The following is a 13,518-nucleotide window of genomic DNA, read 5'->3' on the forward strand; positions in this document are numbered from 1 at the left end:
GTTGTCATGTCACGAAGAATTATGATCTAAAGTTGTGGGGGAAAGAACAAGCTGACACACGTTCATGAATCCCAAATCCTGCTGTAGGCAGAACTGGAAGACTTCCTGTTGGAAAAATAATTCTGTTTCTATATAGCGTGCTCTAAAAAGTTCTTTGTGAAACGTTAAGGCCCTTATTTCTAACTGTGATAGAACTGGGAAGTGTCCCAGGATTATCAGAAGAATTTAAGAAAAATTGAAATTCCTGCAGAAACTTTGGAGACGATTTCAAGAAGATATGCAACAGAATGATGGATTTTTGTACTCATAAAAGCTTATAAATGACCTCATTTTAAAAAGAGAACTTTTTTTTATTCTTTTCTGCACTCTGCTCACTTTTCTTTTCCACCGAATATTTTATGTAACAGAGTTTTGAATTAAAATTCAAAAAAAACCCCAAAAAACCAAAAAACCACAAACACACCACCAAAGATCCGACAGTACACACTAATCAAAAGCAAAATGGAATTTCATCTCACTTTGCTTCTTTCTAATCAGGATGCTTTCTGCATCCTATATTTTTCCAGCAAATCATGCAGATTTCTGACTGTTTGCAGCACTCCTATTCTGTGTGACTCTTGACAGTGAAGCTAGCTGCTCCTAGCTCTCCACAGTCTTACCACATGGTGGCAATGTAACTTCCACCTTCCTGCTAAGGAGGTGAGTTGCCTCTGATTTCCTCTTTCATTACTTCTTACTCACTCTAATGATTATATTTGTAGGTGGCAATTACAGTCCTCTGAGTTTCTGCTTTCCATTTCCTCTATAAATTTAATAGAGTATTGTTGGGTTTATTTTTCAAATAAACTCTGCAACATTTCCAAGGACATTAATCCCTGTTATATAAGAGTTTTTCTTTTAGCTAATGCAATATTGCATATTTCTCTGATCTCTAATGAAGTTTTGAGGACCACACTGGAATTATTCATTTTTGCCAACACACATTCATATGCCCTTCTGTATTAACTCTTCCACTCCAAGACAGTAACTCTCCTTTAGTCTATGTTGCTTTTGTTGCTGTACTGGAATTGGAGGAAAAAAAAAAAAAATAGAGTCTCAAATGATTTAAAACCAGCTTAAAAATAATACAAGAAAACCAAAAAAGAAAAATTAGGAATATGTACATAACAACAACAATAATAATAATAACCCCCCCCCAACAGTAAAAGATTAATCCTGAAAAGGAATTACAGATGCGTAAGCAAAGGTGATCCATGAGAGATCAGACCTTTGTAAACTACACTAAGAAGTAAACTTGCAGTCTTCATTTTAAACAACTGTGCTACTGAGAAAATGGAAAAAAAAAAATCTATCTATTACTACTTCATTTTAAAATCAGTATGTAGAGATAGTCTAGATCTAAAGTACGATGTAAACCTTTTTTCTGCATTTTTGAAGAAGTGTTAATACTTCTCAGACTGGAAGATAACTATTACCAGGTCTCAGTAGAAAGGTATCATTTGCTAGTCCCTAGCCCAGGCATCACAGATTTAAGCCTTAATTGGTTATATTCAAGAATACAGTACTATATAAGTCAGTAGAAACACTCAAAAAAGAAACAAAATCTTGAAGCAAAACTCAGAGAAGTTAAAGGAACATGTACATTTGTTACACGTATCAACTCCTGCTTAGTTGTATAATTTTGCTCTGGTTCTAATATATAAACCAAGGTATTTTACATACTAAGGGACATTGTAATTGTGAATTTTACATCTACTTTTCTGGCACATTTGTGTGCATTATGGGAAATATTTTCCTGCTAATAGATTGGAATTCAAATACTCTGCCTGACAGACTGCAGTGGATGCTCTTTGCTGTATAATTAGTACCACGTGAGACAAAGAGTGAATGTTTTCTTGGTGTAGCTTACATCCATACCGCCACTACAGTTCCAAAACCATCTAAGGAGACCTAGTTACATCACAAGAAATTTTGTGGATAAAAACACAGAGCACTTGATAGCTTGCTTTGGTACTATATGATGCTTCCACTCATTAAAATCCCAAAAATCCTTTAGAAGAGAAAAGAGATTCCTTCAAAATCCACAATTAAGGAATTTGTTAATAAGAAGAATTTTAAATAATTAAAATAAATCACAGTATTTAGCTCTTAGCAGTATTTTGTGTTGCTCTGCTGTTTGATGTGACTCAAAACAGTAAACTAAAGTTTTCCAGTGCGGAGGGACATACAAGAACTTTCATGGTCTTAAAACTTCTTATGGTTGGGGATTAGGGCACAACAATTTTCAGTCATTATCCGGGGGGGGGGGGGGGGGGGAAGAAAAGGTAGTCTAATCATAATTTTCTGGTACTCAAACAATAGCTTGTCAAGCTGGTAGCACAAGCTGGCTGAAAGTGTGATCATTCAACACCAAGATGACACATGCGAACACAGAAATTGCCGTGACCCCTTTAGAAGAAAAGCACTGGGAAGAACAGAATCGAATCCAGCTCTACATGGCCTAACTGTGCCGTGGAAATATTTCTCAAAGTAGGAGACCCAGTTTGCAAAGGAAAGAGCAGAAAGCAGGCAAAGAGGCTGGGGAAAACATAAGTGGTTGCTGCTGCTCTTGCTGGAGGCTGCAGAGCTGAGCAGATGTAGAAACACTGGTTTATTCCTCAGCCTTACCCAGTTGCGGTAGCTATGGTCTGGCTCTGCCTCGGACAATGAAACCTGGCTTTTGATGCATCACCCCAACTCCAGACCCCAAGAAATCACAGTGAATGTGGGCGAGGGCTGCAGGGAGAGAGAAGCAGGGTGCCAGGTCAGAGCAGCGCCTGCTGTTGTTTCCTACGGGTTTGAAGGAAAACATCTCCCACCAATTACTGTGTTGCTCAGTCCCTGCAGTCCTCAGCCCACCTCCCAGGATACCAGGACATGATTAAAGGTTTCTGTCATCCGCCTGGATTCAGTTCCTGCTGTCCCACACTGGCAGCTTTGCACCACTGCAGACCAGGAGCAGCTGTAACCACTGCAACCTGCCCTGCTGCAGACACGTGGTGTTTGCAGGCAGCTGGCATCCTCAGCCTGGCATGCAGCAGCCAACGCATACCTGGCCACTTGTATTTTACTACTTACCCATCTGAAAGTTTTAAGATCACATTTAAAATATGCTATTTTCCTCCACTTTTCTAATTACTGTTAACTCTGTGGCATAGTTTCCCCTGTAGACCTGTACCCATTGAAGACTGGAAAACAGCTGGTGCAGAAGCTATGCCATATGGTAGTTACTTATAGCAACATAAACTAATTGAGTGTTGAGGGTGATATAATCCTTGGATGCTTTATTTTTTAGAAACTGCTGGTATGTCAATCTGATTGCTTTAAAGATCTGCCCCAGTTCTAAAGTTCTCTTGATCCAGAGCAAAATCCAGGTACAGTCACCTCCATGTCCTGGTTGGTATCAACATTGCAGTCACTACTGGGCTTCTTTTCCCCAATTTGAAAAATACCTTGTAGTGTAACACCCATACTCCTCATGTACTAAAGGTCTCCAGACTGTCCAGTGGAGAGCTGGCAGCTTGAAACACTGGTGCAAAAAAAAGAGTTGTTTTCCTAGTACCAGGACCTGAGCATGTTGGTTATCATTCCTCATGCAACATCAAGCACACGCAGCACAAACAGGAATATTGAAGGTCACTTTTCACATACAAAGATTTAACCTCCTGCCTGTTCTGCTGGAGGAAACAGTGGACTTCAGCTCTGCGGGGGCACCTCTCGTCCCCAGCCAGCCCTCGGCAGTCATTCGCCCTTCGCGTTGCACAGGTCACTACCTCCTCTGCTTTTCCAGTCAAAGACCCGCTCTGACCTCTGACTGTTTCCAACTGATATTAGGATTTGTAGTTGTAGTTTTTTAACTGCACTTCAGTTTGGTTTTTTGTCTTTTTTTTTCATTAGGAGAGCCGACATATACAAATTATGAGCTGACTTCTGTTATTATTTCTGATATTCTTTTTATTTTCCTACCATTATACAACAATGGAGAGGCTAACTCTCTAGTGGGAATCACATCTCTCAGCAGAATTTTCATCCCTTTCATGTAGCTGTCACTCGTTCTAATTTGCACAGAGTACATTTATGTTGCTTTTTTTATTTCTTATGGCGGATACTCTTTATTCAGGCCAAGGAGCAGTGAGACAAAGAGGATAGCTATTTAAACAGCCTGTAGTTTTTGCACTGGCCCCTGAATTTCCATAAGCAAGGCTTCACCAAGGAAGAACCAGTGCGTCAAGAAAAAAAATACAGAAATTTACTTTCCAGGCCAAATTGATGGAATTAGGCACTAATATAAATTTTCTATGGCTATCTTTCAATTTGGTTGTTCTTTCTGTCCTTTTAACCACTTCTTGATTGCAGCACTTTAAAAATGTTCAATTAGTTTATTAATTGTTTGCTGTTTTTTTTTTTTTCTTTAAAACATGTTTTTCAACAAAAAGTTCATGGACACCCTCAGAAGTAGAAACCCACCAATTTCTCTCAGGGGAATAATGAGGCAAATGTAAATTTATCATGATAGAGAGCTCCATTCCCTATATCTATCTTGTACAAGTAGTTTGCGTGTATTTACCCTATTGTATATAAAAACAGGTATTCTGTAAGTTTTGAAAGGATATTCCAAAATCTCTTGCAGTGACTGTAATCTCAGAGCCAACATGTCTAACTACAAAGAAGGCAGAAAAAGCCATCAAAATTATACATAAAACCATATAATTGTAGGTCTAGAAGAAGTCCAAAGAAATCTTCTACTCCCCTCCTTGTACTGAAACAGGATTGAAGTTTGTCTCAACAACCTATGACAAAAATCCATCTAATTCACTCTTAAAAATGCTCCAGGACAGAGATCCCTACAGTATCCCTGGGCAACATGCCCTAACAGATATATTTTCCCCTGATATTAATGTACATAGTTTTCATAGAAATTAATGCAATTCTTTTAATCTTCTACAACATTCTACAGCCTGGAAGACTCTTATGTGTGTCACAGCCCTCAAGCTCAATTCTACCCGCACAGAAATGATGCATTTTTGTTTTATCCGCAGTGAACCTGATCACCTAAATGTATTCTCTGTGTTTTATCATATCAAAACACAGATATGATTTTATGGAACCCTCAAACATTGCTTTCAAATCTGAGTGAATTTGCAAATACTGTCTAACATTCACACTCTTTTCTCTGGGAATAATGTCAGTTTAAGATATTTCCTTTGCAACCCTGATAGTGGACATAAAGCATGAATATTACAGCAAGACCCTCACATTCAGCACCCTGGTGCAGATCCAGAGCACCACGATTAGCTTCTGTGGAGTTATTCCAGACTTCAGACTAGCATGGCATAGGTTAAAATCTATTCTGCAATATTTAAAGTGCTAGTATACTAATTAGCTATTAAAAATACCGGCATAATCAGAAATGGGGACACAGATCTCCAATAGAGTATTTAACTGAAGGCGACTGTAATGAATTTGGTGCAGAGAAATAGAACTCATGTACAAGCAGAAAACCATAATAGCTCTGTTATACAACTTTTAATATACCTTTTTTTTTTTTTAAATGTTTGACTCAGTGATACAATATCTATTTTCAGATTCCTACCAGGTGCCACTTTTATACTCTGATACTATTCTACAGATGTTATTTGTCATTTTTTTGTTTTTTATTCAGGTACTCTTGCTTAAGCAGAACAGTAGCAGAATAGTAAATTGGATTTAATTTGGTTGCAAACTGGGTATCTCTTTCCTCACATAAGGTAACTGAAGAGGTAACTGTATCCCTGACAAAGCAGTGGTAGTGAAATAACAGTGGCAAAGAGAAGAGAATCTACCACAGCAGCTGGTTAAATTTTGTGGGAAGTTGCACATCTCAACTAAATCTGCAGAGATCAAAAGACTTAGTCTGGATTTAAACTGCTGTAACGGAACACAATTTGTGCTCTCATGTTTGCTATATAGACTGCAAATCTATTTTCAGGAAAAGCTTCATATAAATTCCAATAATCTCTTTAATCACGTAACCAAGCAGACCTGAACAAGTCACTCACAATTTGTTGCAATGCAGATGAGTGTTGCCTTATCTGAAAAGATTAAAATACTGGCAACAGAAGAGTATGACATTTTTATTTTTACTATTACTGCAAGTATATAGAAATCATCCAATAATGACTGGATGATTTCATCCAACAAAGAAACAATTTCATCCAGGAAAGAATGAATTGCAGAGACTGCATGGAATTGTAAGAAGCTACCTAAAATATTATAAAAACAGTTCAGACTTATTTAAAGTCTTCCTTCTGACTGTGACCAGGTTGGCATTATATCTGGAAGCACAGTGCCTAATTCTAGAAAGGAGAATTTTCTTCTCCCTTAAGGGCCTGAGCTGAGCTAGCATCAAGGTCCTGCCTCCATGCATGATGCCAAGAGAAGCATCAAGGCTCGGAGCTCTTCCTGAAGAAATGCACTTTTAAATAGGACCTCTGTGAAAGAAGAGTGCAAGCTTCAGGGCAAACACAACCAACTTCACTCACTGAACACCTCTTGACTTAGAGTACTGGCAGCTGCTGGCTGACCAGTGACATCAGGACAGACATCTGGCTTCCTTCCACTGCCCCAAAGAGATCACTGACCACAGTAAATAATATTCTGTTTTCCTTCCAAAAGCCATCCTGAAGCCTGAATGATGGCGATCCAAAAATTAGAGGATGACAGGTGTTGGGTTTGGCTGGCAGCCCCCTTCCAAACAACCTTCTGCAGAAAGGGAAGGTTAAAGACTGGGCTAGAGCTGGCAAGCTTTATCGTGGTGTGGTGCTGGATTTTGAAGCCAGTCCAGATAACAGCACATTTTAAAGTTTTCAGGAGCTTGCTGATTTCTAGGCAGGCAATCACAATGTGCATTGTAAATGGTTCAATTTTCCCTGACCTTAGCCAACTGAGAATGGCCAGAAGCCTGTTCCTAGTGATGCAATCTATAATGTGAGCTTCCCTATGACAGGGGAACCTCCGCCAATGCAAGAGAGTGAGAGAACTTCTACCAAACCTTTCATGACACGATCTCATGAAATTTACGTCTCTCTTTTCCTCTGTTTTAACATGAATAAGGCGAAATAATGGTGCACCTAGTTCATCTTCCTTGCAACAAAATTTTTTACGGTGGAAATATCCACTTCAAACACATGGCTGAGGCCAAGAGCTTCTCTTCATTCTTATTTTGACGGCAACTGAAATGGCCAGATTTTATGCACATTTGGTATACATGAGCATGCAAATAAAGGTGCACCAAAAAATAGTCACCTACTTTTTCAATAGGCAGCTAAATAGTGGCTAACTGGGAATTGTACGGCCCCAAGTGCTACACAACAGCTGCATGTACTGAATGAGCAATGCTGAATGATGTCCAATATGCAAAACAGAGAAAAGCTTTCTATTTTAATACAGTGACAATGTCACTGAAGCACCACGCTGGCTTTGCTACCTCACCTGAACAAGTACAGAAGTGAGGGAACAAATTCCACGCCGCTTCCCCAAAAGCCCTGAAGAACATCAGCATGTACTTGAGGATAAACTAGTGATTTTTAGACTTGGGGTGCACTTGTGGCCCTTAGCTGAGGCCATTTCACAGTTCCAAGTGTTTCCCTACCCTCCCTTTACCCCATAACAGATGTATAGAACTGCAAATGTATCCATGTCCATGAAATATTTTCTTTGTGATTGAAAATATGAAAGTTCTTAAAAACAAATTACAATCTGTATTCACTGTCCCAGTGATTCTTCACAGATCTTATCAAAAAGGAGTCATTTGTAGTCCCATTAGGGCTGGCCCCTTTTACTGTCTGGAGCCCTGGCTTTAGCATTTTTTTGGCAAGAGATTTATTTATCCAGAGTATCTTAAAAAATTCAGCGATGACTCAGTCTAATTCTTCATCTCATCCTCCCCCACCGGGTCTTGGAGCTACTAATTACTGGGAAAGGTTAGCCCTACGCTGTGAAATATTAGGATATCTGATCTCCTTCTCTGGCGACACTGAACAGGAATTTGAGGAGTTACTTGCTTTCAGCCTAATTATGAATGTCCCTTTTCAAATTCAGGTATAATTTCATCATCAAAGCTCCTGTTTCCAAGCAGAAGTTCAGCATTCTCATACCATACAATGAAAAATTGAGCACATGGACAAATTAGGTAAGGCACTGTATCAGCAGACTTAGTGAGCATTTTCCCAATATTAGGACCATTTCCAGAGTCCCAGGATTAATACTTCTAAACTTAAGAAACATATCTACTTCAGTTGCTTGAAATAGTATAAGCATAAAAGATACTGCTCAAAATAACTGCTATTTGATTTGGCAGCTGCTACCAGGCACTGCACTTCTGAGACCAGCCATACATGTTCTAAATATACCCTCTGATTTTTGTGCGATGCTGATTAAATTATGGAAAAGATTTTTCTTTATTACTGTGTTCTCTTTCCTCTCTTTATAAAGTCTAGAAAAGGAACAGAACCACTATTAGCATGAATCAGGCAGTAGCTTTGGATGTAGTTCCCATAAGCTCAGAGAGAGTTTCAGGGAAATGTATGTGAGGGGAAATTAGGAGCCTTTACTAGATCTTGCAGCAAAAAATTCTGCAGTTTCATTGTCTTAATGACGATGACATCCTGGCCTCTCCCACCAGGTGTCACTGCGAAGTCACAGAAGAGGATCTGTTGGTGATAACATAAGACCCAGGCAGAACCAAGATTAATAAGGCATACGAATCATCGCTGAAAAAGAGTCTTTTTTCACTCCTCCTCTTGCTCCCTAGCCAAAAATAAAGCATAGAAACACCGCTGTGCATTAAGCTCAACAGAGGAGAGTGTCGATTTTAAATGATGTATACATATAGCTCATATTGCGTAAGAGTTTTAAATGTGTGCTATGTGAGCTGGGGCTGGTGCTTGGCTGCCAGATGTGGTTCTCTCTGATGTGAGGATGAGGAGACGTCCAGATAAGACGCCACAGCTGCGGTGTCAGGACTGTCTGGAAGGGGGATGCTCACTTTGAGATGATCTTTACGGACTTACAGGACAAATCCTTCTGACCACTCTGACAGTGACATGAAATGAGGGAGTAACTCACGTGCAATTCTTCCTTTTGCAACCAAAGTCCCTAAAAATGAAGAATGTGTCTTGCAGACCAAGTTGCAAAATAGCTTCCAAGGGACTCCTCTTACATCTGATGACATATGCAGCAAAACACAGGGAAAACTCTCGGTTTCACACTCTATGGATGGGACAGGCCCATCTATCAGTGAAGATCCTTCCCTCCTCTCCTCTCCCACTGGTGACAGGAGCACACACCACCATGTCACATCCTGCTCCCCTGTGATTTCCAAGCACGCACTTAGCAGCAGAGCATAACTCCAGAAGTTGTCTACCTCTGTCTGTGAACACAGACTTGCTCAAAGGAGATCACACCAGGACTTTATAGCAGTGCAGCCCAGAAAAGGTCCCTGTCCTGCTCAGCAGAGCCACATAAAGGGACCCTGAATTACCCTGCTGGGGTGTCCCTGGTCTGGCAGAAGCATGCCAGCACGGAGGGAGGTCCTCCTGCCCCGTTCCCCAGAATTCAGTATCACACAATCCCAAACTCAATGAGTTTCCAAACTGCAACACAGGGATACCACAATCTTGTCTTTGTCACTTAGCAGGGTCACACAGATGACCTCTGGCAGAGCCCCTTGCTGACACCCTTTCTCACAACATCTGAACAGTCTCTCCAAGTGCCTGGTAGCAAATGAAGATACTTCAATTACACCATGACAGAACTCATTTCTGTTGAGGAGTGCTGAAAGAAAGTGCTTAAATGAAATGAATTTCACCTGCACTTCACTTGTTAAAATGTACATTACTTTTATTAAAGTACTATGTATATAAAGAACATATGAATACTCTTATCCTCTTGCTTTGAAAGTACCTTGTGCTATACCACCACTTGTTTTAAAATTATCTTTAAGCCTCATTGTTGCTAAAACATTATCCTCAAATGAACAACGATCATACAGCAAACTGAAATATAAAACACTCTTTGTTGGTGCTATGCATTTAAATGCTTAGCTGGTTTCAGCTGCAGAACTTTAAACTCTCTTTTATAGGATATCACTCCATTTTAGTATAAGCATCTATCAGGCACAGCTCTGAAAATGTTAAGTCAGACTATGAAAACATTGTCAATGCTTATTTTAGTAATAAAACCCATGTTTAATCTATGCTTTCATGTTACAGTAATCTATGTATCAATCTATAACCTTCCAGCTAAATGCACTAAGTAGATTAAGGTCTGATTGATTTGAAATGTTTTTCACTATATTATCGAAAGTCTACAGATCAGCATAAATACCTCGAAGAAATTTTCCCCCCTTTGGCAGATTTACAAAAGCAGAGCTTAACTTGAATTGAAATGAACTTCTGCATTTTTCCAGGGCAAAAAACCTGTCAAATCTACTCTAGATCTGCTCTGCTTCCGGACTTAGTAAAAACCTGTGATTAATAGTACAGTGCATCTATTCTGTTCTGACAAAAGCAATTACATTATGAAGAAAAGCATTCCCTCTGGGTCTACCATTCATATGAAGTGTCAAGAGTTACCCCAAACGGTGGCACTGCTGGGACTGCCATCTGCATAGCGTGCTGTGCAAACAGCTCTTGGAAAGGGGAAGGGGGATTTTTGTTGATGTGCTCTTGCTGATTATGATAAAAGACGTTAAAAATTGTCTTCCTCAAGTAGAAAACATCAAGTTGGGTTTTTTTGGTTTGTTTGGGTTTTTTTTGGGGGGGGGGTGGGGGGGTTGGGTTTTTTTCACTGTGTTTAGGGAAAGTGAGAAGCAGGTCGTGAGCTGTCACAGTAACCCATCGGGCGCTGCGGGGAGGCTCGGCTGCCGCTGCCGGAGGTGATGAACTTCAGCAACAAAAAGAGCACACGAGGGAAGAGGAGTACGCTGAACTCTCTGTGATCCCGTTTCAGCATTTCTCACAGCTCCTTTGCAGACTATCTGCTGCTGATGGCTGCACAGATGGAATGAAATTTCTACATATGCTCAGCATCCATCCCGGTAGCTCGCCGAGACGGTGGCAGTGCAAACAAACACGGGTTTGAGCACCCAACCCAGCTCCGTTAGGGAGGTGGGGAAGACACATCTACAAACGTCAGTGGGAATGGGGGAAGAGGAAAAATAGCCCCGAGGTAGTAAATGTCAATCTTTGCCCAGATTTCAAGCAATTCCAGTCAGGTAAGTTTGGATGTAAAATGTTGTTCCAGTTTATCGCACTGAAGAGGAGGCACTCAAGAAAAGGAGAGAATTTGGAAAAATAAAGGTGCTGGTAACAGTGTGTGAGCAGAGCATCCCAGCTGCTGCTAGGGTGAAAATTCAGCCTCACTGAAAACAATGCCTGAATTCCCATGGAGTCTGTGGGGAGGTACCACCTATTTCCCAGTGGTCCTTATCCATTTACCACCATGCAATACCCAATTTCTTCTGGGATCCCGCTCCAGCCATCCATGCATGCAGAGAGCTGACATCCAAACACTGCAGATCCCTCTCATACCGTGGCCCCACAACTTGTTCAAGCACCTGCCACGAATCCTCAGTCCTGACTCCGGTCCCAGGTTTACCTCCATGAGGACTGCACAAGTGATGTAGTGCAAGAGAAGGAGTTCAGCTCACACCGTCCAGCTCTGGATTTGATTTTGAATTCTGCACCCCATCACTTGGGAATGTTTATATCTCAGGTTTTCCCATGGGTCCTTCTACACCTTGCTTGTGAAGTAAGAGAAGTTTTTATTTCACTGTAAACCATCCTTGGACACAAAGGGACATTTCCAAAGGGATACTATATCCTAATGTCTGCAAAATGTACTCCCAGTGAATAGCAGGTTCAGTGGTCCTACTCTGTACGTGCTGCTCAGAAAGGTTACAGAACCTGGCTTGGTATAACCAGACTGTACTTGATCATACATTTATTTCTTATCCCAGTACATTAACATAAAGTTAACAAGAAAGTTCATTATAAAGGACGAACCTTAAAGTCAATGTCAGCCAAGAAATTGCCTGAGCAATCCCGTAATTGAATAAAAATATGCGTCAGCAAAACAAGTGTCATCACGGGCTTGCAGCGTACTTGGAGTTCACTGGCTTGACAAACTCCTCTCAGCATGGTACTGTGGGTGAGACTCTACGAGAAGACCTTATGTACTAAATGATGTCTATCAGCAAAATACAGGTACTGATATGCACATTTGACCTACAGAGTCAAACAGGCCTGCCCACAACTTCAGCAACAAACTAAAGAAAAATTAAAGAAAATTAGCATTTTGTAACTTTTTAGCCAGTCCTCTGGTTACAAAGTGCTTCACAAGAAGGGCATTCACTTGCAAATATTTTGTGGTACAGTGGAAACACACATTTAAATATCAAAAGTAATCTAAACGACTATCAGATTTTTCCACTAATGTTTTTGATGAGTTTGTACACTGATTTATGGGACCAGCTTCTCTGGGAGTGGTAAACAAAATAATTTATTTGAATTTGAATTCTGATAAAATATTAGCTTAAAAGCCTATAACATTCCTCAAAAGAACTAGGGATGGGTGGGATCCTTTCCTAATCTAGTGAGCAGGTGAGATTATTTTGCAAGCAGCTGCTCACAGACACCTAAATGGCCATTTGCCAGCTGAAAGGACCAAAGTAAAGCAGTGCTCCAGCAATGACCTTCTACCCTATCAGCCCGTTTTCAAGGGAAAGAAGCCAATTACTGTGAGGATTGTCTGCTTTTAGAAAATTTTTAGGCAGCAAGACCTGGGCAGCTTCCAGAGCCCACTTAGTGCTGTGGAAAACAACGAATCAAGTAAAATTGTTTCCTCATGTCTTCCTTTAAAATAAAACTCCTTTCTCTCCCCACTTCTGTCCTTTTCTGTGATTTGAAAACTGGCACATCTATGAGTGATTGCAGGTGCCATTAAATAATGAAGCAGTTCTGTTCATTAAAGCTGGGTGATTTATTACCTTTGGACTAAGGGAAAGAAAAACAGTCTGAAAACAGAATTCTTACATCATTTCACATTATTTCCAGTCCAGCACTTCAGACAACTGTTAGAATAGCAGATTTTCAGCTCCGTGATCCACCAGTCCCCAGAAATGCAATGCTGAACATCTAATTCCAGCCAGCTCTGTAAATCTAGAGTGTAACTTAAACTCATAACTAACTGCTGCCCTGAATGTCATGTCCTACCTTCGTATAGCCAGTCGCTGAGCCCATTGAAAATAACACCTTCTTTTCCTGTGGAGACCACTCGGATGGCTTGTTTCCCCACATGAGCACAGTAATAGATGTTATTCTCAAAGATAAATATCTGATTTGAAGGGAAAAAGAAAAAGAGAACAGCATTAAGCAGTGGCGCCATTATAAAATGTTGTATTTTGCTTTTACAATAATTGGCAGTACAAAATCACATATC

The 13,518-nt window shown here is 40.3% G+C and overlaps 1 protein-coding gene across 1 annotated transcript in view; it reads right to left on the reverse strand.

The window, feature by feature from the left end:
- Positions 1-13,518, reverse strand: part of DPP6 (dipeptidyl peptidase like 6) — a gene marked incomplete at both ends in the record, with an annotated part of 418,985 nt that overhangs the window by 75,486 nt on the left and 329,981 nt on the right. Inside the window, one exon of the mRNA XM_082328177.1 lies at positions 13,293-13,413. Coding sequence (XP_082184303.1) covers positions 13,293-13,413 — 121 coding nt within the window. The remainder of the gene's footprint in view (positions 1-13,292; positions 13,414-13,518) is intronic.

The sequence above is a fragment of the Platalea leucorodia genome (genome assembly GCF_965183815.1).
Source record: "Platalea leucorodia genome assembly, chromosome: 1".
Lineage (NCBI taxonomy): Eukaryota > Metazoa > Chordata > Aves > Pelecaniformes > Threskiornithidae > Platalea > Platalea leucorodia.